General features: G+C 39.6%; 1 protein-coding gene across 2 annotated transcripts in view; it reads right to left on the reverse strand.

The window, feature by feature from the left end:
* Window positions 1-1104: 1104 nt before the first annotated feature.
* EPB41L4B (erythrocyte membrane protein band 4.1 like 4B) overlaps window positions 1105-24172 on the reverse strand; it is a 170920-nt gene continuing 147852 nt past the window's right edge. Inside the window, exons 23-25 of one of the 2 annotated variants that reach the window (XM_063163760.1) lie at window positions 11436-11504; window positions 7470-7633; window positions 1105-5875 (exon numbers count right to left, since the gene is read on the reverse strand). In XM_063163760.1, coding sequence (XP_063019830.1) covers window positions 5806-5875; window positions 7470-7633; window positions 11436-11504 — 303 coding nt within the window. In that variant the 3' untranslated portion in view covers window positions 1105-5805. The remainder of the gene's footprint in view (window positions 5876-7469; window positions 7634-11435; window positions 11505-24172) is intronic. The other variant, XM_063163769.1, reaches the window with a different exon arrangement.

Raw genomic sequence — 24172 nt, forward strand, 5'->3', positions numbered from 1 at the left:
TGTCCCCAGAGATATAGAATTAATCTCAGTGACTTCAAACTCAGTCTCATGGATCAGTCATCTGATAATGAACCAAAAGATTGTTCGGATTTACATCTGAAGTCCCCACACTTCTCCATTGCAGCCAAATTCCACAAGAGTATTTGCCGACCTTTTAGCGCGCAGCTTCTCATCACACTGCACCTCAGAACACTGTTCTTTAGCAAAGGTCTTTATTAAGGAGAATTAATTAACTAGGTTTGCTGTCTGGATAATCAATTTTCTTGGTATAAATTGAGTGGAGTTGGAAGAATGCTGAGCTGTTGCTCCTCTTATTTCTCCGCACAGAGAATAAAAATAGTAGAAGATCCAGATGGAGAAACTGGGTTGGGATCAGATTCCTTCTGAATACAGAGTTTTGGCAACCTCAGAAAATGGGGTGAACATTGCTGGGATATAATTTCCTAAGTGCACTGGGAAAGTTAATGTCAAAATGTCTCTAAATCTCTGATTTAGAGATCAATGAAGGAAAGGGAAATGTTTCATTCTGAAGAAACTTTCCATTTAGACATTGAAAGAAAGGCAAAATCAAGGGCAAAAATCTGAGTGAAATGTTTTAATTGTGTTTGAAAAACAAATGAAGTAAACAGGCTTAGTTTTTTGGGGGTTTTTTTGGTGGGTATGTTTTTAAATTTTTCTCTATGGAGAAGTTTAACAACCTGGCGTCTCTCAGCTCTGTGTGGAGTATTCCTCCCCACCCCTTCCACTCTAGTAGTAGTTTTTGCTGCCTTTTGATCCCTAGATGAAAGCCCAAAAACCTGCCAAGTTTTGTGTTTGTCTACCTTAATCCTGCCAGTGTTTTCTGGCTCTGGTAGTCAGCAAAATGTGCTCCACCTAATGACCCCACAGACGATTGGCACCCACAACACTAGACTACAACTTTAAGCTGAAGAAAACCCTCTGGGCTTTATGAAGAAGTTATTTGTCCGTTTTTAATTTGTGTTGTAATTTTTTATACGATGGTGGATCCACTTTCCTAGCAAGCAGATGTTTCCTTTAATTGGCATGTTGCCCCTTGTCTCCTAAATGATTGATTTGACTACTAATTGACTACAGACTCTGTGATTTATTTTTCATCTCTTTTATTGCAGGCATGAATACAGGAACAGGTAAACAGCGGAGCCGTAAAAGTTTCTCTTTAGGCATGTTTTCAACAAAATGCCATCATACACTGTCTGATGATACACGCTGCTACTCAGGTGAAACAAAATGGTGTGAGCAGTCTTGCTTTAAAGCTGCTACCCACCACTCCATGCTGCAGCTGCCAAAGAAGCCTCCACTTACTCTCTATCTTCCCTCCTTCTCCACATCATCTACAGCTTCTTTTACGGCACTTAACTTTACAAAACACAGTTGTGAGGCTAATCTTACATGCAATTACAGATCAGTCTCAGTATATTTATTGCAAACTCCTTGAACATCAGGACATTAAAGAAAAAAAAGGAAAGGAAAAAAAGAAAAAATATTCCATTGCATAATTACAAGTAGGTATTTTTGTAGCAAATGAACCAGAATTGTATCCAAGAAAAAAAATAAATAAAAGCAAAGGCTATTTGTAAACAGTTCAAACAAAACATGATGCTGCCTCCAAGGAAACGTTTCACTGCATTGCCAGCTCTGTTTCAAATGGGCGCGTAGGCATCCTGTTGCAAGAGTGAAGCCATGAACTGAAACTTTGGAGGAGTTAATTTTCAAATTTTGCACTTTCAGGGTCTATGAAACATGAAAAGTCTGCACACATGATGGGATCTGAGAGAGGTGCGGAATCTCAACCAACATTTCTAAAGAAAACTCAGTTATTCCTTTTAAAACAAAATAGTGGAAACAGCTGAGCCACAAAAAAAAAAAAAAAACAAAGCACAATTGGTTGGCTTCCATAAGAGACTGCAAAATGAGAAAATATTTAACTCCTTGCATAGCTATTTAAATGGCCAATAAATTTTGCTGGAATCACCCAAACATGACAACATTGCATTCCGCTGCTTAGAGACTTGGCGCTGAAAAGCTGGGATCTGCTGATGGGGCCGGAGCATCACTCGGGGCACTGTGAAAAGCCAGGGCGACCCCTGGTTAGCTTTGCCAGCGTGGCTATAGCAGGAGGTTTCATCAGCTCCCAGATGGAGCATGACTACAGCAAAGCCTCTGCGCTTATGTCACTGTAAGTTGTTATCCCAGCTCTCTGTTCTGACAAAAGGACATTTCTGGCAGTTTATTTACACCTAACGCTCAAGGCTTTCGCTGGCACAGCTACGCTGATCCCAAATCATACCTTGAAGCTGAACCCTGGATGATGCAGCTGAGTCAGCAAGGGTTTGCAATGTAGACCTAGCCAGAGGGAGGGAAAGCAGGATTCATCTCACTTAACTTTAGTCAGTATATATACTTAAGGTAGACACTTGAATCAGAGGCACCTCCGGAAGACAGGTCCTTTGATATCTCACCAGGTGAGAGCTGGGCATTTTAATGTTAGGTGAGATGAACCCTTTCCCAGGAGAGCTGAAGAGATAAAATCCTTTCAGCCACCCTCTTCTGTCACCAGTTCTGGAGCCCATGCTTCAGAAGGCTGCTGTTCAAATGCGTTATCTTTACACATGTCAATGTACATGATAATGATAGCCTGTGCTGGGCTTCATGCTGCCACAACTACAAATGCAAGCTTAAAGCTAGCTCAGATACTTCTGCACTATTATATAGACATACCTTCAGGCAGAGTATCCTTTAACACCTGTAAAGTTAAATTGTAGGAGCAAATCTGCAATATCTGCCCCTCTGCAATATGTTCATGTTGACGTTGTCTTGTTCACAGCAGTTTTGGGTAACAGGTGTCCTAACACTGTAATTCCCAACCAGAGATGAGGCAGAAGTGTTTCTTCAGAGGATGTGAAAACTGAGATGCTCAAGCATGGCTGAAGAAGGTACGTAGTAAGAAAGAACAAGATGATGACATTCCACAGTTAAAAGTTTAGTTTGATTTCAGTAAAACAGTTTTAATAAAGCTCCATTAGACTGCAGAATAGGAAACAGTGGCAGCCAGTGGATAAGACACTAAAACACAACAAGGCAACATACTTGGAGTTGTTCTGTAGAAAATGTCCCACAGAAACTAAGCAGCCACATGAGCCTTTCCCTCCTCTCCTGGTGGGAACCACAGAAGGAGGAATCTCTGCCCTTCTTCAGCTATCCCAGAGCATGCCTCAGCTATAAAGGTTTGGCCATGTAAAGTAACCTTGGTTCACGTTACTTCTTTTCCGGTTCTGATTATTTCAGCTGAAGAAATTTTATACAATGGGAGCAAAAATGATGCATTAAAAACAATACTGTTTTAGACTGTTTATGAGCCAGAATATCTTATAGGCTAGTCTGACTCAGGCATTCAGTTTTGCTAAAGGCTTTTGCTTTAAGTGACCAGACAATCCTAACGTTGATCTGTTTTGCCCCCAAACCTGACGGCATATTGTGGGGTTCCTAAAGTCCACTGCATCAATCAGTATGTTCAGATTTTTTTCTGTTTGTTTGGTTGGGGTTTTCTTTCTGGGTTTTCTTTGACAATGACTTTGTGAAACTGTTGCAGTTCAAACACAACTGAGGCTTACCTAACAGACAGAAAACCAGATTGATCTAGTCAGCACTGTGCCATTCTCAACCTTACTTTGTTTTTCTCTCCCAAAGCAGCATTTCTAGTTACAATTTTCTTTTATTTTTTCTTCAAAATGCTCACCCTCACTTGGACGCAGGCAAAATGTGCTGCTGCTTCTCCCTCAGCAATACCTTCTGGGAAGCGGTGAGAAAAGAGTAACAGGAAATTGCATTCTTTTGTGTCTGTGCATTTTCCCCTCCTTTCCAATTTTCTCACAGGGATTTAATGTTCCTAATCAATTTTTAAGAACCCTAGATTGATGGACTGGGGCATTAAAACAAAAGGAACAGAAGTGCCCTGGCACTACAGCTAGCAGGTGGACACCATACAAGTCATATCTGATTACCCAGAAGAGCCACTGGAATGCTCTTAAATCTACAGTCCAGGTGTGTTTTTGTGGCTCCTTGTGCCCACTGCTCATGTTGAGCCACTTGATTAAATTTTGTAATGTGATTTTCTACCTAACAGTTGTGCTGTGTATTTTGACCCAATTTATGGCAACCAGAAAGTGTTGTGCTTGGTGGATTTAAATGGGAAGATAATTTTTTGTCCCAGCAAATATAAAATAGACAAGTCATTTTATACCTTCACACTGCAATCCAGTCTTACGAAGCTCTCCAGAACTCTCATTTTAGAAAAACAGCAGAAGCTAACTGAAGGAAATCCAGTCTCACAGCAATCACTTCCCAGCCTCCACACAAACAAACTGCTTAAGCTGAGATAAAGCCATTGTAATCAGTGCCAAATGAAGGGCAATATTTTATCTTAATACAAATAAGAGAACATAGTGTACAGAGTAACAGAAAAATATACATCTTCAGCCATACAAAATGCACAAAACCTTTCCTGTTGAAAGAGTACCTTGTAGCTGGCAGTCAGATATTGTTAGTTTTCTAGGTGACCCTGCACTACTGAACAAGGGGAAACTGAGACCTTTTTTTTTCCTTAGGAGATAGTTGGTAGTGTTACCTGTATCCCATCAATTCCCTCCCTGTGGCTCTGCTAATGTTGGACTACCCACCCCACTTCATGCCTGAGATAGCTCCACTGGAAGTAGAGGCTGCTTGGGTGTTGGAGGTGAACAGGATGTATAGCCCTGCACAGGATTGCTGATTAGTAGAATTAAAAATATGGGTGCAGGCACAGCTATGCCTTAAAAGATCATCGTTCTTGTTCTTGAAGGGGACCAATCAATTCATGTCAGCCAGGAAGGTGGTTTTTTACCCAGAAAGGAAAAAATTCTCCTTGTGTGAGCTACGTCCACACCGCTGAGGCTCTGCAACCTTCAGTGCTGGGGCAGAAGATGTCTGAGCGTGGGCTAGCCTTAAAGCCTAGGCAAACTGGAGAAGGTAAAGCTCCTCACTTGCTTTAAAAAACTCAGTATCAAGCTAGAAAGTCAGTAGCAAATTACTTTAAACAATGGATTTTTTTCATCCATTAAGGGAAATACGGTAAGACTCTGTTGAAGGTTTAGGTCAAGGTGATAAGCTATAGGAAGTATTGGGTGTGTGTATCTGTGTGGTGAGGTGTCTCTCCCAGTTGCAGCTATTTATTTCTCTGAGGGAAGGTTAAGGTTAGGAATTTAATAAGACAGCCGTTTATTCTGTGGAGACTAACAGTCCTGGGGTTAGGATGTAATAATCATTCTTCTGCTTTAAAAATGGTTCTCTTAACAAATAGCAGTAGCTCATTGCAATTTTCAGTTGTACAAAATGACATATTTTCTATGTTACTATCAAAATATTCTGCATAACATTAATTTCTGTGCACTTATTAACATATGTACAGAACAGTGTTTCCCAATAGAAATCAGTATGCTCCTTGCTGATCCTCTTTGCCCTAGATTTACCAAAACCAAACCAGAAATTAATTGTGTTAATAGTATAAAATCTCAGGAGAGAGAAAGGATTGAAGGTTTATTTCCCAGCAGCAAATGAATAAAGGAACTCCTTCAAGTCAAAGTCTAGCCAAGACGTAATTTTAACCAACGGCGGTGAATCCAGGCGAGCCAGGAATATCACACATTTTCCCGATGCATTATGTTGAGTACACAGAAGCAGAGGAATGTAAACAGACAGAAGGCACATGAAAGGCCCCAATCCATTCTCCATCTGACGGAAGTGCGAGTTTCATAATTCTGTCATCAAGAGTCTTTTCATCATTTTCTCTCTCTCAAGTTCACGCCTCAGAGTCTCAGCACTGTGTAATTAATGCACAAACAGCCAATTATGGGAACAACAATAAGTCTCAGATTTCAATTTAAAATAATTAACATTTTCAAAATACCAAAGGAGGGGAAAAAAAGGTCAGACACAATAGTGAAAAAGCTGATAACTGACGGCTGATTCAAAAACAAGTATCGCTTGATATTTCTGAGGAGCAAACAGAGGCAAGAAGAAGGATATAAAAAGATCCACATGGCAAAACAGTTTATAATTTTATCTAACCCTCATTAAAGGCTACTGATTTCAAAGGAAGCGGGACAAGGACTCTAAAAATGGAGCAGCTACAGCAAATGCCATTATGATAGACTACTGTGACAGCCTTCTGCTCCTTGGTGTGATCTGATATTGGAAGATATCTATATACATAGATATATAGCTATGCTGAATTTACCACAATCCTGCACATAGCAGGATGCCATAATCAGAGCCTGAGGTCCTTGCTCTCACCAATTCACCCCAGAGCCCAGAGGATTTGTAACCCTGGGAATGTCTTGGTTTAGTGACTCAATTTCTGATACTGTTTACCCTGCTGTTCCGAAATTTATGTATCTCACACTTGTAACAGTTTGGAGATTAAAACGGCATTGCAGAAATCTTGCAGCCCATTTGTGGACAAGCAGGGGTAGAATCACCTACTTGTGCACGAGACATCTTACAGAAGCTGAGTTCAGCACCACAGCTTCAGAATTACTTTTTCACTGGAATGATAATTTTTTAGATGAGTAAGCAATGTTGAATTAATGTGCAGGTGCAATTAACCAGCTGCAAAAAGTAATTAACAACCAAAAATGGGAAACGACTGTGAATCCAAAAGCATAAAAGATTCATTCATTATGATGTCAAAGAAATACTTTTTTTCTTCATAAGCCTTGAATTATTTGTGCTCCAGAAGTAGTGACTATATCCACTGCTACATTTATATTCAGTAAATTATCAGCTTGAGTTCAGTTTTGATTAAATTATAGAATAAGAACCCAGCACGCAAAACCAGTAGGGTGACAGAACAGAAAACTGAAAAGAGTCTGTCTGTAAAAAGGTGGTATAGCTTGTTGATTCTCTGAGAAATTATAAGACCACTATAGCTTGACATTACTAAAATAGAAAAAAAAAAAAAAAAGAGAGAGAGGAACAAGAAAGAAAACCAATGCCTGTTTTTTATTTAGAAGAACAGACATTTCTCAAACTCAGGTTTGGACATTTCATGGACATTAATTTCAAAAAACAAATTGTAACAGCAGTTATTAAAACAAAAGTTTGGTGGTTCAGACAAAATGACTTGCCTGAGGAAAAATCTCCACAGCCCTTTGTCTCCAGGCCATTGGGCACAGAAATGGTACACTGCTGGCTGCAGCAGTTAATTGAAGTAGGCTTTTCTTTATCTCAGAGCATGAGTATCAGTTACAGATATTTCTTTGCATAACCCACCTATTCTTAAGTAGTGAAGCAAAAATCTTTCAGTATAAGAGAAAATGACACTTTATGGTAATCATGACAGAAAAAGGGAAATCAAGCTGATTCCTTCAATGCAGAAAACATCATAGCATTTCTGTGAAAGAACTGCAGGGTACCTGTCTGCCAGCGAAATGGGCTTATGCGACGTATATACTGTCTGCACTGTTGGAGTTGGGATGGTCTCTGCCAGAGACCTCAGCACGGGTGATGGAGACACCAGTGTAATCTTAGGAGACGACTGCACCGCACAGCATTGTAGTTTGGTGTCTGCAAACTCTGCCTACAAAAAAAAAAAAAAAAAAAAGTATACACACACACAGAATGAAAAATTGTAGATTAGCTTTAACAGCAATTAAGAATGAGAAAAAATGGGAGGCTGTGGCTATAACCTCTCAGTGCAGCCTCTGCAGAGGCTCCACAGCCACCTCTTTTGATGCCTGAGGGACCAACTTGATTGCAACATGTACTGAGTGAGGTGACACCTATGGGACTGGCAGCATTCAGGTAAAATCATGATCAGTTTGGAGAATGACACTTATCACTATTGTATTTCCCTAAAAATTATGCAGAATGTTGACAACATGAGATTTCTGGAATATCCTTCAGGAATCCTATACAATTTGCTGGTGAGTCCTCTAACTACTCTTTGTTTTGCTAACAGCTGGGAATCTGGGTTTTTAGGATTAGGTTTCAAAATTTCCATCTCTTTCCCACTTTTGCTAACTGAAACACGCCTCAAGAGAATTTTTCTTTCAGTATCCAATGAAAAGCAATGTTAAAACAATATTGGAAGTGCAGATTTAAGACAAGCAGCAAGCAACCATCTCCTGTCTTTTAGATGAGGTATTTCAGCACAACAATATTATAGCAAAGACAGGGCTATTTTTACAACCAGAACGGGAAGATCCCTAAAAATCAAACAGTCCTGTCTTGTTTTTTGGTGTGGGCTATTTCTTATGCCAAACCAGAGCAGCTAGTGCCTGTGGTGCATGTATGACCCTAACCTGGGAAGAATACAGAGCAACTGCAATTGTCAGTGTGTCAGGATCATTAAAACATGCTCCTACTGGTATCTATAGCCTACCTTTCTTCCTTGGTGCCTATTTCCTCTGAACCTGGTTCAGAGTCTAAGGCAGGGAGGAGGAAAAGTCACCATCATAAGAAAGCAGCTATTTCAAGAGCAACTTATTTTTTTTGGTCTAATTATCTCTCAAATTCTGCAACCCTCTGCAAGTGATTCACAAACTTAGTTCAAATAGTGGGAAAACTATTTGAGCCCAGGAAAGACTGGCTGTGTTAGCTTTGCTTGCTTATTGCTGCTTTTTAACATGTTTAAACACATCTCAAATTATCCAAAATAATCTCTGAAGCAAAAGGAATTCCATTAATTCCACAAAATTAGTAAAATGGAAAAATGAAAAATCAACTAAAGAAACTCTCATGTGTTGCTTTAAACATGTAAATAATGGCTAATAGGACCTGTTCAAAATTCTCTGTAATTCAGCTCTTAAAACTCAACCTTACAAACTGCAGGGGTATGCAACTTGGTGTCCCTGTGCTCTGAGGACTGCCAGATCCTACCCTATGGCATGAGAAGACATCACTCTGAAGCTGATGTAACTTCTGCCAGCCTCACTGAAATCAGCACAGTGATGACAAGCTACATTTGCTGAAGAGCTGCCTTGAGTCCCATAGTGTGTCTGCTCTGGATGATGATTTTACAGTAGATATCCAAAGCACCTTTTTATACGTATGTCTGGTTGCATACTTAAGCCAAATATTTAACTGGTCTAAACAGATATAATTTCACTAATTTAAATCTATGTGGCTTACACGTGCCTGAGATTATGGCCATCATACCTGCCATTTTTCTATGGAAATCTCTGAAATTCAGAGGGTTCCTGAGTTGAAGCTTATATTTAAACATTACAGGTAACCAAGTCATCTAATTTTTCATCTGATCAAATCAACAGAACTGCACATACACCACCAAATTTGGAGCTGTACGTGAAAGGTAAAGCCTTCTAAACATCACTATACATAATCCTTTTCCTGCTCAATAACATTCCAATGTTTTCTTCCAAGTGGGGAGAAAAATAAAATAAAATAAAAAAAAAGGGGGGGGGGGAGGGTAAGGGGAAATAAGGACAGAAAAAAATAAAATATAAAAACGAAACAATTACCAAACATTACCATCTGGGTCTGCATGTGAGTGGAGACCAATCAGAGTTAGATCTTCCTGCAAGTCCTAGCTACCCTTCCCTCAGAGCTCCTGCCTGCGGTGTAGCTCTCTTCCTGCCCTCAGCAGTGCATCAGGATGGTCTGAAATGCTGCAGTGGAGAGACATCTCCCTTTGGGCTGGGACAGAGGGCTGTGAAACACAGGGCCAAAGCCACCTAACTCTCCTAACTGTTTTCCCATCTCTGTGCGGTCCCATGGGTAGCTGCTTGTTCACCACAGATATTTGTACTTAACTCACTAAAAGGAATGTAAAGGGTCACGTGATGGATCGTACATCATTTGGTTTTTATTGCAATGGTGTTTTAAATATTTGTGGTCTCAGCTTTTCTCTCCACCTGCCCAGGAAAATGGGAATCTATGGGGACAAGATGGGATTTCAGAAAGATTAGTTTGAATTTTGCTTTGCTTCTTTTCTCCTGACAGAACATAATAAAAATTCAACATTTGAATTTGCTATGAAATAGCCATTCTCTGCAATATGGAAATTTCTGTGGGTAAGTATATCAGTATATCTTCTGTTTGTATTTTAGAATTCTGACCCCCCTCCCCAATTATGAAAATGTACGTTATATAGCCCTCCTAAATTTTGCTTTCATCCTAACCATCAGGGACAAAAAAATAATATCTGACAATCAATACTAATTAGTGAGAAAGCTATTTTGGGAGGCACATATTTTTGCTTAGATAAAGGAGTACTGTGAAAGACACAAGCACTGTAACTTTGGGTTAGCTTTTATCACAATTTTATCATCTGGACTTGCTGACATAATGAAACATTGATGTGACATTCCTGTGTACTTTCAAATGCATTTAATTAGAGCTCAACTGTGGCACTTACATTGCTTGGGAAGCCTAACTAACTCTGGCTTTAAAGTACCTATTTGGAGAAAAAACACATTTACATAAAAGCCCATGATCAGGTTTATTGTGAAAGAAAAGCCTTTCTTTAAATCATTAAATACAGACAGAACCTTACATGACCCAACAGTGAATGAAGTAACTTATCTTGAATTATATGCCAGATATAGATTGCTGCAACCAGTAAAATTTAAAGTCAAAGTCCGAAATGCTTCATTTTGCAAATGTAACTTTAAAATTACAAATAATTTTGCATGGTGTTTATAAGCAGAGTGTTTCTTAAAGAGTAGTTATTTTTTCATGCTTTTTTGGTCATACTTATTACATAATGCCTCTGCCACCAAAGCAAGATTTTGAACGTGCTTACTTTTTAAATTGTCAGATAATTGTTTTCTGTTTGTACGTAGTTTACCTCACCAAAATCCCTAAGTCACGTCTTCTGTGAACATTTAATAAGAATGAAGTTCAATATTGGATTCAAGTTCTTGGGTAAACATGGGAGTTTGTACAAGGATACCACTGTAGTCATTCACACACCAACTATAATTCTTTAAAGTTCAGCTGTACATTCAATGAAAATCAGGGCCCTCTTTGTGATGGCACAGCAGGTGGTTTCAGGCAGGAGGCCATGCAATTGCTGGACAGAGGACTAAATCTTCCCATTCCCTTACAGCTCCCTGTAAAGATGTCATGGAGCTTCACCTCTACAGTCCTGAAATGTACAACATTTTGGGACTGACTTCATTGGTGGTGAACCTTGACATTTAACTTTTAGTCCTCTGTCTATTAAGCAGCAATGTCTGAATGCAGGCAACATTTTGTATAATGGGAATATTTAAATGCTTTGTACTCTTAATTTCTACTTGGAATTTATCTTTTTTTAAAATTTTTTGAGGACTGCTTAGTGCATAGATTTCTGACACTTTAAAAAATCAGTTGGAATTGTGTTAAAACACAGTTTTTTATTTGCACATTCTACTTACAGAAAACTGTGGTACTGTTGTAAAGGGATCGAAAAAAGGATTAGATGTATCAGCAGGGAATGTCTTTATCTTTAAAAAAGATAAAGAAAAAGATGTTACTTTCAGAGCATAAAAATGCAAAAGAAAAAAAAAGCAGCAAAGCATTGCAACTACAGTGACATATCCAACAAATCAGAGCAGTTCAGCAGTGCCTGGACCAGACCCAAAAAAGACCCTTCCAAAAATGCATACAGAAACCTGATGATGAATAGTCAAAGCATAAATATGAAAACTTGAAAAATTAATTTTACCATGTAATTAAATATGTTGAGCAAATACAGAGCTGGTTGCATACAATATATCTTCCAATTCTGTCACCAGAATTATTATGTGATTCTTTCAGCCAGCACTACATTTTAAGATATGCAATATGAAGTGCAGGAGCAAATTTTGCTGTACAGGAACTTTGGGTAAAGAACTTGTGCTTTAAATATTTTAGACTTCCAAATTTTCACTTACACTGTTGCTACCAAAGACAAACAATCACCCAAAAGAAAATCATATATTAAAAAACCATGGGGACAGCTGTTTGTTTCAGGCAGCTAGGATGCTCTGTGTTGACTAGAGGGCTGTGGATAAAGGATAACCCTTGGAGGTTTTTTGAAAAATGCATGGAAACAAAGAGGGGAGAGACCAACATATCCATCTGCCAAGAGGGCTTGGTCCATGAGGATATAGTCACTGGTGTGACCAGATTCTGCTGGAAGTCACTTCTGCCCTTAACATAGTTTTAAACATTAGCTGAAATTAAAAATATATTAAAAGCAACAATCTGTCCCACTTCATTGTGAATGCTGTTTCTCATTATTTTCCTTTTTAGAATGCAGACATTATTATTCATTAATTCAGAGAGGACAAAATAGCAAATAAACATTTGAATTTGAACTGCACTTCATGCTTTCCCTTTGGAAAATTACATTTTTCACTGTAAAGGTGTGGTTTTCACTTTATTACAGAAACTGCTGTGCATTGCTTTGTTATGCATGTATTCAATCATAGTTTACTAACTACAGCCATACAACTGTTGTCTAATAATGAGGAAAACTACCTTGAGGGCTCTGAGCCCCTGCAGGCCAAAGAAAAACCTGGAATTATGACATCAAATATTATTAAGTAAATGTACAGTGTTTATTTTGCAAATAAAATAGGAGAAACATATTGGCTTATAAGGGTACCAAGGGAAATTAACAGCTATCTGCGGGCTTCCTTCTGCAAACATGTGGAATTAAGCTTAGCATTAATTGTCAGGCTTCTTACACATGAGGAGTATGGATAGCAATGATACTGTCAAGCATGTAAATGACTTTTTAACAGAGTAAAGGTGTTTGTAAATCAATTACACAGGCACAAATGAGCTAACAACTCTACGAAGGAGAAATTATTTCAAATTACAATTTTCTATGCAAACTTATTAAAGGAAGTTTCACAGTCCTTTTACAGTCCTATATTCATGTCTGTTAGCAAAGCATATGTATGTCTGCTGTACTGCTGATTGAACCTAACTCATTAGACTCACACAATAGCTCCTCACAAGTTTGTAATTTTACATTATACCCAGAGCCAAATCTGGACAGCTGTAGCATATCTCACTCTTTTGAGAGACAGCAAATACCCATGAGCCCGGGCTGACATTCTCAGGTTATGAAGGGTTTACAATATGATGTTACAGTACAAAGTACAAGTGTACTCAGTTACAAATAAAATCTTTGAGCCAAAGACAAACAGGGCTGGGAAACTCTTTGCTCGTGTGCCATATGAGTTTGATATCCCACAGCTAAAATCTCTCCAATTTTGCCAGTTAATCTCATTACAGAAATGAAGCGCAGTTACTGAACACAAGAAAGAAAAATTATGCAGAATACTGGAGACTCCACTGAGATTTGGGAGCAGAGGCACATAACAGGAGTCAGCCTGATCACATGCTGTGACCCACAGCCATGCAGAATACCCTCTTGCAAAACCAGCAATCTGTGGATGTGTGTGAGGCCAGCCTATGCATCCAAACAGGGCAAGAAATGGTCAGTCTGGTTTAGTTATCAGTGTGAGTCCCTCTCTCAGGGAGCTGTGCTGTTTTAATCTTGAGAATAGGACAATGTTTAGAAATTAAAGGCTCACTGAATTATAAGCCACTCAATTTCTGGCCTTTTAAAGAAAGTGGAAAGAGAAATTAGGGAACAGAGGGGAAAAAACCCCATAGCTGTGTTCAATTTAAGAGTGACAAACAAACCATCCCACTTAGCCTTTGCTATTTACTCTTCCCCCCATATTTTTTTGCCTCTGAGAACAGCCCACTGTTACTCAAAAGGCACAACAGAGTTTATGTTTTGGCTCAGGCCTTGATTAAATTATTGCTGCCAGCTTCCATAGGCAAGGCAGAGAGACAACACTGTTGTTGCCTCTTCAACACTGGCAAGAAGTTCTTATCTATTAATGGCTTGGCTCTTCTGAGTAGGAAGTTGGTACAATATCCTAATCCATACAATAGCAGAAAAAAAGATATTCAAGATTATTGTTTAGACAGAGGATATGCAGGATGGGGAGACAACAGTGTGGAAAGCATCACTTTAAAAACTGGTTTATGTGAAACCTGATTTGGAAATTTGAAAGGTCTCTTCAGTCAGGAATACACTTTGCCTACTTTGACCTAACTGTCCTGCATGTTCACCATGGCCAGCAGTAGCAGCTGCCAGGACCTGGAAGGGGGAAGAAAAGCCTGTGATTCCCACCCCACCACACAAGGAAAGCAGCATCATGGGTGAGTCTCTTCTTTACCCTTGCACTGGAGTTGAGTTTATTGCATGAAATCAAAAATCTCAGAATAGCTCAGAAAGCAAAACAACTCCCTGAGCAGAACCTAAATGTTATGCCTTCCCCACACAGCCTCTCTCCCTGTCTTAGGAGGAAGACATACTATACCTTTAAATATCTCCTAACTCACATGGAAGAAGCAGACTCTTAACTTTTCCAGGGTGCTTTCTTCTCCCTGTCATGGCAGCATCAGTTGAAAGATGCCACCTGGGAACTGAGAACAGAAGAAGGGCACAGCCAACTCCTTCACCTACTTCAAAGCTGCAGTTCCTCCAGCATCTGGAGACCCTCAGCAGCTTCCAGGCTTTACCTGAGAAGGCACACATGAAAGGAAAAGGAGAGGGAAGAGGAAGTGGGCAGTTCCATGGACAGGTTGATCTCATGAGCTGAACTCTAGCTGCTCAGAGAAGTGAAACACAGTAGCTGTCAGTGCATGGAGTTCCTATAGACCAGGGTGAGGTTTGCTGTCTGCTTTGGTATGAAACAAAACAAGTAACACCTTTAAAGTCTACAGCTGGGTACAATTCCTGTCCTGGTAGATAGAGCAGCAATCTCATCCACCCTACTCAGATGGGCATTTTCTGGTACAGTCAGGCTCTTCCACGAGAGCAGCAGGGACTAACTGGTGTCACAGGGGCTACAGAAATAGCATGAGCCACAAGAGGTTAGAGCTGTGCTCTCCTTAACAGCACAGACAGGCTTTTAAGTACGAAACCTGATTTCAAGCACACTTGCTCTCTCTGCAGGAGTGCCAAGAGTCTTGCAGCCAAAGTCACAGCCATAAAACAACCTTTAAGGCAAGCCCCATGAGTAACTGTCAGGTGGCGGAGGCATGGCTTGAAAGGGGAGGGAAGAAGGCTGACATTCCAGCAGCATCTCACATGCTGAGGGCTTGTTTCATAACCTGAAATGCTCCTTGCTTGAAAGGTCAGGGAGCAGTACCATAGCAGAACTACTTTGGACAGGTAGCTCCTTGTCTGGAATATTTAGCTTGGCGAGTTGAGAATTTACTAAGCTTAAAAGAACAGTTGACTCTCAAAAATAACCCAAAAAAACAAAGGATTGGCACAGTCTCAAGAGACATCCAATGGTTGAGTAATCTTTAAGGTGAGAAATCTAAACACCAGTCAGATATAACAGTCACATCAATTTTCATGGGAAAAAAAGCAAAAATTTATTCCTCTTTATTTTCTGCTAGTACTCAAAGATTCTTATTGCATTATTGCTGTCCATTGGAGTGGATTCCTCCAATATTTTGGAGGAATCTTTGCCACAGCCAGAAAGAATTAATGCACTGATTTTTCTTGACATTTATATAGAAAGGGAGAATGAAGAAGCCAAAAAGAAGAATCTTCCCCTTTTCTTTGCATTTGTGCAAAGAGTTCTTCTGGATGGAATTTCACATCTCAGTAAAAACAATTGCACATTCCTGAAACACTTTCTAGATGAGTTAAGAGAAAAAAAAACTTACTTTCTCATACAAACAAATGGAAGTGGAAGGAGATAAAGAAAGAGTACTTTCGTTGAGTTCATTGATATAAAATCAGCTATTTTGGTATTTCTATCAGAAGGGAATATTACAAATGTCCTTGCTTCGGCAAAAAATGCTACCTTTGGGAGAAGTGAGCTTAATTTGGATGTGTTCCCTTGCCTTTGGAATATCCCTGGCCTGGCACCATTATCCTTCCACAAAGGTCCTGTAAAATTTTCTGCTGTTGACACTTTGCTTCACTGCCATCCCCTGCCCCTTGACAGGAGGCATTTGTAACATTATGGTGAAGAAGTGTGATCTCAGTGGGTTTGCACTGTCTCTTTGTACACTGACCAGATGGAAGACAGACTTCAGGCCAAACACTTCACTGGATTCCCATGCAGAACAGCAAGAAGAGGCAGTGCTGCTAACACCTGAAGCAGCGTCATAAATAAGGCCCTCAGGATACACATAGAGCCAGAGGAATATTCTGTTTTGCTTTATTTCATTGCTTTATACACAATGTAAGTTGAATACCATCATATCTATACAGCACAGAGACCTGTTTCTACTCATCAAATTAGAAAGGGATATCAGTTGAGATGTCTGGAGGATATTGCAATGGCATTTCCCTGTCCTGACATGTGACATGACTTAAAAAATACCAGTTAACCATTAGGCCTGGTTTCCAAAACCAGTGTGAAGATTCCAGGCTCCACAATTTTTCAGTAAAGCTCCTTGTCTGCTGTAATACCATTTCAGTGGCTGAAATGAATACTGAGGCAGAAAATGTAAAAACCCAAAGAGTTTCTGGAATTTTTTACCATGCAATATCTACAGGGACAAACAAATTCTTTTGAGTGGGAGCGGTTTCAGGCTCAAATGATCCAACACTTGGATTATGTCAACCCCAGTTCATGTCCTTCTTGTGTGGCAACATAACCACCATGACAGGTAGGCATAATCACTGCCAGGATGCACAGGGCAAAAATCAGACCAAAACAGTGCAGCAAACTTGCAACAGGACAGAAATATAAATAAGAACTACTATTGACTAATTAGTCTTGGAAAAAGCTGTGTGAACTTGATGCTCTGATGAACCACATTTGGTGCAAATCCCACATGTATTGCATCACAGTCCACCTTCTTTTCATGGGATGCAGGATTTTTTCTAGTTTTTTAATTGATTTCCAGGTGTTGCTGTCAGCAGACAGATTTTGTTCACACTCATTAAAGCGGGCACTTCTGCAGAAATGTACTATTGAAAACACCCTGAGGACAAAATGAGAAGTTTCTTAAGAGGATGGGTTTCTGCTCAAACTACTAATCCAGGAAGGAAGAAGCTACATGTTCAGAACCTCCCTGCCCTGTCACTCTCTCTGAGGAGACAACACTGGAAAATCTACCTCATAGTTTCATCTGGTATTTGGGTCTCCCTTACTCATTTCAAAAAAAACTAGGGGAGTCTGGAGATCAAGGAAATACTTCCAAGAATATTCTTTGATTCCTAAGAACCACATAAGGGCATTCAAATATTTGAATCATCTGATTTGGTGTGAGTTTCCACAGGACCACTGTACTGCAGTACCGATTCCCACAGGTACCGCTCAATTCCTTCTGGTGAACTGAAAAAGCTCCACTTTGAAAGCTCCACGTTCATCCCACAGTATCTTTGATGAGACAAGTTCTCTTGGGGCCCCTCAAATGGTGAGCTTGCCATTCCTTTGCTCACTGATGTACACCAGCCCTTCTTTGGCCCTTGCTGCAGGCTGAGTCCACCTGTCCTGGAACATGACCTGGCAGCATACACCACCTTCTTCCTGTCTCACCAGCTGCTTGCACTTTCCTCTCCATCAGGTATTTTCCTCCCTCTTAGAGGGACACTGTGCAATCCAACCCAACACAGAGGCATTGTCAGGAGGGGGCTATGCAGCTCCTTGACTGTGCTCCAGGGACTTCTGTCTCCCAAACGGATGTCAAGGGAGTTCATGAGATAGAAGATGTAGAAGGTTCTGTTTCTGCTAAAGCTTGGATTTGCTGCAGTTCTAGCCTTTCACAGATACTTCTTGCATAATAGTTTGTGGCTGCAGTATAAACTATACACTATTTGCAAGCAGGTCTACCTAAATCACAGCAGTTAAGATGCCCTGGATATAAGCCTGAATCTTCATGTCAGCTTCTGTAACAATTTACAAGGACAGTCCTACAAATTTTGTTGGTGCTAGTATCTTTTTTATGCTACCTTTAGGGATCGAGTGCCCTAGATTTTCACTCTAAGGACTGTAATTATGGGTTGCTAGCAAAGGGATTTCAGAGGTATTGGGAGAGCATGAGGGATGATGGTAATAGTGTTATTAAATCAGTCCAGCATCTCTACAGCACATTGGAAGAAAATGCATATCCTGGATTTTTTAAGACATAACTTTGCCTTGTGAATATTTTTGAGAAGACATTTTCAAAAGAATACAGAATAAGAACAATTCAGATGTGACAAAACAAGACGGTGTCCATGGTCTCACAGTCTTTGGGATTTTCAGAACTCTTTCACTGGTGCTGTGAAGGCGAGCAAGCTTAACAGAACATAACCACAGAATGGGCTGTCAGCCCAGCCACCATCCCCTGAGGAAAACGTGGCAAGGCAAAATGATGTCACAGTCTTGGTGGGTTGGCTAAAATGCAGACTAAAGATTTGCTTAGTCTTTGTTTAAAACACAGAAATGAAACAAACAGAAAGCAGTAGGTACCCACTGTATAATATTGCTCTCCAACAGTTGCTGCATTAGTTGCATTTCTGGAACAGCTAATGCAAAGTTACCTTTCTTGTCCCTTGGCTTTTACCAATGAAATCAACGGTGATCCAGTGGTGGGTGCCTACACCACGTGCACAGCTAACAAAATCAAGTGGCATCTTGGCAGATGGAGGCTGTTTTCACAGAAGAAAGTCACTAAAGATGGATAACATTAAGAGGAGGAAATGAGTGTTGTGATTCCTGCCAGTTGAGAATGCCCCAGGTAAGACATATACTTCCCAATTTCACTGCCAGCAAGCAGACTGTATTTTGTACCAGATGGAAAAACTCACCCTTACCTCACCTGATTATTTCTAAGTATAGACACTGGCCCAATATCTGTTAGTTCACCAAGACTTATTAACACGGAGACTTCAAACTCAGGGACATTCCCACAAAGGCTGATTTATAACCATGTAACACACCTGCCCTTTTTTGGAACCCTCAGGATCACATTCCTGTCTTGAAAAGTTATGACACATTGGCACAAACAGTGTACTGCTTGACCTTAGTCCTACAGAAACAAATAGTTTGTCTCTCTAGTGTAATCAATCTCTACTTGTGTAAGAGAAAAAGCTGGCTGAAAGTCCTTAAGTGTCTAGAAACTCAACCCATCACAGTCTCCTTGAATGTCAGGATAGTAAGAAATACTTTGCACCAATTTTCTGTCCTATTTTTCTGGGCTATTGAGCTCTGATAAAATCCCCAGGAGTTTATACAGTTCATTATTTTAAAGGAAAAGAATAGCACAGGTAGATTAAAGTCAGTGGAGCTGCAGAAAAAGTGTTAAAATTACGAACTGGTGCACTATTTATAAATCTATAAAGAAGAACACTTGAGTGTATTTTCAACTTCAGCATGTGACCAGTCCCAGGGACTACCACAGCCATAATCTGTGCACGTGCCTACAAATTTTGGTGACCTCTCACAAGTTATGATCTCAAGTACACATAAGAGTGCTGACTGCTCTGCTGTGCTGCAACTGCCTCGCTACTCTAAACATCTACTCTGAATTAAGCTTCTATAAGACAATAATAATTTCCCACCATAATATGTCACCTTTTCCAACATGCATCAAGGAAGCAGAGCACTGCTTCTTTAAATGTAGTGGATACAAAACTATTTGATCCTATCAACTCCAGCTGGAGTAGAAGCTGAAAGTCTATAAGAAGCCATGTGTTGCTTAGTTTAAAATTCATGCATTAACAAATTCAATCCCATATCTAGTAAATGTTTTGTGATAAATGTTATAAATAAAAACCTATTTATTCAAAACCTCATTCCCTTGACTATGAATCATTCATATTGCCAGCCATCAAGCATTAAATAAACACAAAGATTCTGTCTTGACTGCAAGTAAAATCTAGTTGTGTTCAAACACAAGAGCTCATTAGGCATATACAGATTCAAAAACCTGCATTGTAACACTATGCCAATTCAGTGTGGTGAAACACATCAGAAGCCTCTGTGTCTGAGGAATATTACCCTAAAAGCCAGTCTCCCAGTCTGAGACACTGCACTCAGATATGTCCCAGGCTAAAGAGATTAGTCCCAGCCAAGGGATAATCCAAATCAATTTGGGCTATTAGCACATAACTCACTCTTGCCCATCCTTAATTACAAAAGAAATATCTCCTTTGGACCAAGAGCACAAGTATAGAACTCTTCTGCTTGGCTCAGGAATGACAGCAGTTTCAGTGCCAGAAGGCCGTTCTCATTTGAGCAGAGCTCTGCTTCCCCATATTTTCTTTATTGAGCTAAGGCTTGAGAGGATCCATTATTAAAGACATCTCTGTGAAAGCAACTGAAGAGCATTATAAAGTTACAGGAAGCAGGAAAAGTAAAATGGAAATGAGAGAGAGGCCAAACAATGTCCAAGGCTGCTTGTGGCACCTCTTCAAGGGAAGAAATACACTATGAATAAAATGTCACAAGCAGATCCTGGTCTCCAGTCACCAACTTCCCATCCATCCCAACAGGAGCTCACAGCCCCCAAACTGGGGCTGAACATTTCCTGTGAGGCATGTTTCCAACACCACTGCCTCAAAGACCCCTTCCCAGCACCATGTGGAGATGGAGGAGGTGAAAACACCATTGTCTGGCAACCTCTGCTGATGTTGTGGTCCCTGGGAAGATTACAGTTTACTCTTTCAGTTCAGAAAAACCCTGAAGTCTTCTAAAATGCAAGAGGAGCAAAAACTGGTCCAGTCAACTTCATAACTTGGAAATGACGAGGGGGCTTACAGTGCTTACTTTTAAATTTCTTCCCAAGAGCCCTGGGATAGCTGCAGGCTAAGACCCAGGATACTCTCTTTTCTTGGCAGAGGGGTAAGAGCAGGGTGTAATTCTGATTTGTTATTGGGTTTTGTTTTTTGGTTTGGTTTTGGGGTTTCTTTTGCAATCCTATGCCTGGAGCTTTTTGACTGTGCTTTCTATGAGCTTGTGAACTAACTGTGCCCAACTTGAGCCACACTGCAGATGTACAGAAAAGCCTTTATCCATACTGCCTCACCACCCTGCTCATGGTAAGGAAGAAAAGAGAAAGCACAGTTTCTTCAACCCTTTCTCCAAACCAGTAGCAGCCAGACAGGAGAAGGCCAAAATTGCTTTAGAGGCACACACAAATATGGGCTCTCCTGACCACAGATATTTTGAAGAGAACAAGTTTTGTCTGAAGTCTGGGCAGCTCAGACACTGATGCAAACACATGGATTCTATCTGTATGTGAGCACTTGAGCTTCATGGTTATAAATTTTGACAGTTTGCTCAACTTGGCTGCAGCATGAGTGCCAAATTGTGCACAAATTCAGGTGGTCAGAAGCCCACTATGCTTGGCACATGACTTCCCATCTCCTGCACTGCCAACAGGGCTCTCAGCAGAGCCTGTGCACATGGCTGGGTGTGTATGCCAGATGGCAGGGCCAGCTCCTTCATCACAATCCATCCTGGCAATAGCTGGTGCTTTGCCAGAAGAGGCCAAATGACATTCCACAGCACTGGAGCACTTGCAAGATTCTAGTCAACCTTTTGATAAAGACCAATAAATGACATTAACTTGCTAAATGAGTTTTATAGAGGTTTACTTTCCTGGCCTCACCATCTGCATCTCCTAGAAAGTACAAGCATTTGGTCTTGGTTTACTGAAAATGAGAAGAATATCATACCATAAAGCAAACCATAAATCCATAGTTCTTCCATAGTGATTGTTTTGTGGGTAAGTTCCAAGGAATAATTCTGAGAAGTATGCAAGAACTGCTTTCTACTAATCAGGCTTAAAATGGTTGTACAGAATATCTAACTCTGTAGAAATTTTCTTCCTCAGCTCAAAACAGTTTAGCTTTTTTTTTTTTAAAGTCATATAAGGGATATGAACAGAAGGGAACCCTACCTACTGAGGTCATTGGTTTGCAATCCAGTTACCATGATAGCTAATAAGTTAGAATTAGGAAACTCCTGTTTTCTTTCTCCCACAATTAAATCACGATTTTCTTCCATGACATACAATGACTGGAACAAGGCATAGAACTGTGGAATTACCATAGATGTGCTGAGGTTTATGAAAACTTCAATTTTATCAGTTTGACTTACTGATTATTCTTCTATTGCTATTCCACTGAGTTATAAGATTTGTACTAAGCTTTGTATAAAGTCATAGTCATAAGTCATAAAGTCATAAGTCAATGATTGTATTTCTGTTTTGGTTTTGCTTGCTAGTAGACAGACTACAGAAATTTAAATATATATTATGCTTCAGTAGAGAATTTACCCACTGTTGTGAATAACAGCAAAAAGCAGAATAGGCCAGAAGAGAAAATCTCTGGTCGCTTAGGTACCAATTGTGGTTCATCAAAAAGGACTGCTACTGCTTAGGAATTCTCATCAGAAAATGCCTATTTATTGAATGTGTATTGCCCTGAATGTATTACAAAAGAAATGGTGCTGATTAAATTTTCTCTATATTTAAAAATATATATTTTAAAAGACTTCAATCAGCACTTTGTCAGTGCAGTTTTTAGTCCCTAATTCAGAAATGACATTTTGGTTGGAAACGTGAGTTCATTGAAATTAATAACCCAATATCACTTGAAAATGAACCACTATTTAATTTCAAATTGGTCTGATCTTTTTATCGACCCTTCTTACTACTCTCTGACATTCAGTTATGGATATTTTCCAATACAGGCTTTTGAAAGGAAAATGTAGACAACCAGATTATACTTTTCAAAGAAGAAAAAAAAAAAATCCTATCAGTTCTGATTATTCAATTGTGTAGCAAATAAAAAGAAAGTTTACTTGATCTTTTTGCTGGTTTTACAAGTTGAGTCACTCAGCCAGTCAAAAAGCTTCAGAAAGCAGATGTTCCTATTTTCTGCTGAAGCCTGGAGACATTCAACTGAAATTTCACTGAACAGCCAAGCTGTTAGTATCACACTTGTTATCACACTGGAAAAATGTGAATTAGAATTACACATATATCAATTCATTAGATGGTTGGAAAGAAAACAAACACACAATAGTTACTCACTGAAGTCTAAATGCAATTGTCACTAATCACAGTGAGGAAGAGAAATTAGGAACTTCACAGCTGCTGAGACAAAAGGAATAATGTACTTCTCAGGTCAAAAGAGGTGATCAATATGCCTTTATCAAAAGTCTTTGTGACATAATAGCTTCATCAATGTACTTGTCTCATCAAGAGCAAATGCAAAAAGATATACCTGGTTTCAGTCTTTGCACAGAAGCTGAGCATTCCTGTATCACATTGATTATTGTTGACTGGAAGAGGAGCCTCGGCCAGGACAAAAAGATGGTGATTTATACTCTGTGTCTGGAAAGCATTGTCTATGTATTGTTCACTTTTATTCTTCTTAGGCAGATGTTACACTTGCTTACTGCTGCTCAGAACATGGAACATATTTGCTTGAAAAGTAAAGCAATAATCTTAAATAAAAAAGATGTATCATTGAACACATCAGACCTGATTTACAATTCACAGGTTATAAAAGCTTTGCTAAAGATTTGCCTTCTCCGCTTGCTGTAGGTGGTAGATGCCAGCTGGTTTAAAATCTGTTTGCTTGCATTTACTTGATTCCTTTCTTTTACTCTGATGTTGATTTCAAGCAAAAGAGAAAGCTGCTACTGGCATGGAATGATCCTTTATTTTTTTCTGAGGAGGTAGGAAAAAAGGATTTCAGGTAGTTTTCTTCTTATTTTTCTTTTCTTTTCTTTTTTCTATTTTTTTTTCTTTTTTTTTCTTTTTTTTTTCTTTTTTTAAGCTTCAGTAATGTTCATGACCCTCAAGTTTTCTGACCTTCCTAAACACTGCTGAAGTGTTGGCAATCTATATCACTTCAGAGGTACTGAGAAAAGCTCTGGACTAAAAGAGATTAGTGCACTAATTGCACAAAAAGTGAAGCACACAGACAGCCTTGGACTGCCCAGTCTGTGGGGTTTGGCAGATGCTCTCCATCATCAGGGAGCAGACTCCCTGGGACCTTGCCTGTCAGTTGGCCTCAGGTCACCATTACTGCAGTCAAGCACATCCTATAACCCCTCCTGTAAACTGGTCAAACTTTAAAATAATTTCAGTAGTACTTCCTTTTGGAGTACTACTCCAGAAACTACACTGC

Source organism: Melospiza melodia, chromosome 1, assembly GCF_035770615.1.
Source record: "Melospiza melodia melodia isolate bMelMel2 chromosome 1, bMelMel2.pri, whole genome shotgun sequence".
Lineage (NCBI taxonomy): Eukaryota > Metazoa > Chordata > Aves > Passeriformes > Passerellidae > Melospiza > Melospiza melodia.